The sequence below is a fragment of the Gavialis gangeticus genome, unplaced genomic scaffold, assembly GCF_001723915.1.
Source record: "Gavialis gangeticus isolate Ggan-Ray unplaced genomic scaffold, GavGan_comp1, whole genome shotgun sequence".
In the NCBI taxonomy this organism is placed as follows: domain Eukaryota; kingdom Metazoa; phylum Chordata; order Crocodylia; family Gavialidae; genus Gavialis; species Gavialis gangeticus.
The window spans coordinates 124,702,247-124,704,752 of NW_017728992.1; the positions used below are offsets into that span (position 1 = coordinate 124,702,247).

General features: G+C 41.5%; 1 protein-coding gene across 1 annotated transcript in view; it reads right to left on the reverse strand.

Annotated features, from left to right (window-relative positions):
* LOC109298764 (aspartyl/asparaginyl beta-hydroxylase-like) overlaps window positions 1-2,348 on the reverse strand; it is a 79,442-nt gene extending 77,094 nt beyond the window's left edge. The window contains exons 1-2 of the mRNA XM_019519040.1: window positions 2,216-2,348; window positions 1,529-1,614 (exon numbers count right to left, since the gene is read on the reverse strand). Coding sequence (XP_019374585.1) covers window positions 1,529-1,614; window positions 2,216-2,348 — 219 coding nt within the window. The remainder of the gene's footprint in view (window positions 1-1,528; window positions 1,615-2,215) is intronic.
* Window positions 2,349-2,506: the final 158 nt, after the last annotated feature.

The window sequence follows — 2,506 nt, forward strand, 5'->3', positions numbered from 1 at the left end:
CAGCTTGTAGGTATGCTGCTGGTTCTTCCTCCCCAGGTGCAGCACGTTGCACTTGTCAGTGTTGAATCCCATCCTGTTCTCGTCCGCCCACCCCTGTAACCTGTCTAGGTCTGACTGTAGCCTATTCCTTCCTTCTAGCGTGCCCACATCCCCCCACATCTTAGTGTTATCGGCAAATTTGAAAAGGGTGCTTTTTATCCCCTCGTCCAAGTCACTGATGAAGACGTAGAACATTGCAGGTCAGAGGACCAAGCTTTGGGGAACCCCACAGCCCACATCCATCCAGGTCGAAAATGACCTCTCCACCACCACTCTCTGGGTGCAGCCCTCCAGCCAGCTGGCGACCCATTTGAACGTGTATGTGTCGACACCACAGTCCCCCAGTTTTTTTAATGAGAACGGGGTGAGAGACAGTGTTGAAGGCCTTCCAAAAGTTCAGAAAGACTACATCCACTGCTACCCCTGCATCTAAGGATTTGGTGACCTGGTCGTAGAAGGCCACCAGGTTGGTCTGATTTGACTCCACATATGGACAATCTCTTTTATCTGGAAGTGTTCCATGTAGATGGTTTCCTGTTTTGTACCAGGATTGCCTGGATGAAGGACAAGCAGTCCTTCTTCAAGTTAATCATCCAACTAGCATCAATACTGTCAGTTGTAGCAAAAAGTGTTACAAGTCTCTGTGAAGTGAGAGCTTGTTTGGAGACTGTGTAGGTATGATTTTGGCTGAGAGTATTCTCGGTCACATGCTTTCTCTGAATAAGCCAAGACAAGTCTTGTCCAAGACAGGCAATCACCCCCTCACCCCCAAAATTAGTAATATTCATGGGAAAATGTACAATGTGATTCTAGGAAGAAGGCAGCAGGTAGTGAACATGCCCTCTCCAGAACAGAAATTAAGGAACTTTGCATTATCTCTTGCAGCAAAGATCAGTTACCAGATTCTCACAAAGGTGGTATATCGATAAGCAAACAAGTGCTGCACATCTGGGAAAAACTCCACACACATCATTCGGAGGGCTTGAAGCTCCAGTAACATCTACAGAACATACAAATCTCAAGAACTGTGGAGATGATGACCCTTGTATTCAGAGATGATCCAGGCAGGCATCTCATCATGTCCCAAACGCAGCTGTGACCAGCACGTGGGATGGTGACAGGGTTTCCAACAGTATTCTTTTCTGGACACTGTCAGGGTTTAGTCACCTCAGTATTCTGAGTGCACTAGACAAGCTCAGTAAATGTTTCCTGGGTGAACAGACTGACTTGAGGCTGTGGGGGCCTCAGGCCATCTCTGGCAAGCCTCATGCAAATGCCGAGACATGGCCTAAAACATTTCACCATCATGGTGAAGTGTGAACATGCCATCTTGGAGGGACGGAACTGAAGGGAGCTTTTCCTGAAGTAAAGCCTGAATATTTGGTTTGGAAAAAAAAAGAGGACACAGAACAAGAAACAATCTAATATTCGCAGGTTACTTTTTATGCTTGTTTGTTTGCAATGTGTGAAAGAAGAATTCAAATAATACCTTTTTACGCAGCTTTTCAGCAGCATCAAGTTCAGTTTTAATGGTTTTATCAAACTTGTTCAAGAGTTTTGGTTTCTTCTTCTTGGCTAAAAGAGATTTAAAACACAAAAGTCAGGACTGTTGTTGGGATTTCGCAACTGGCTGGTTGAATGTTTCTGGACAGTATTGTTGTGGTGAGACAATTCTCAAATAAGATGGTTTCAGAATGTACGAGGAAAAAGAGAGCTAGCATGTGTCCATAACAAATGGAATAACTGTTCACCTAAATGGATTTTTAGACGCAACATTTTCTAGCTTGCACATTCAAATGTTGTCAAACAGCCTAATTAGTCCAACAAGAAAAACGTTTATAAAAACATTAGGAAAATTGTTATTTTCCATGCTGATATCAAGTCTTCCTTTCATATTATGAATGTATTCGTTGAAAGGTGGCATTAATCATTTCTACAGTTACACCTATGATTAAATATCTTCATATATAAAAAATTAAATGCACACCAGTTGACTGATGAAATTTCTGACAAGTATTCAATATAAAACAACCATTACACAACATCAACAGAAATTCAAGAACAAAAGCTACATTTCTTGGTGCCATCAAAAGATAATCAGACTAAGAAAGGAGAAGATATATATTGTTACCACTCTAAACCCTTTCTCCACTTGTCCCACTCCACACTTCTTTACCTTTCTCTTCTATTCTTTCCCATTTCAACACCCTGGCTGACTTTGCATCTGCTACCTTTGTTTCTGGATGAAGTCTACTAAATCTTGCCAACATTCCCCAACAATAATTTTTTCTCGTCTTCAAGATCGCCATATCTTAATTGCGTTGTTTTCATATTTTACTGTTCTCTCAACAACCCATTTTCTCCTTCCTGTTTGCCTGACCCATTTCTCATTGTTATAACCTACATTCTGAACTCTTTGTGGCAAAGACTGGAAATACATGTCAGTAAAAAAAAAAAAAAAAAAAAA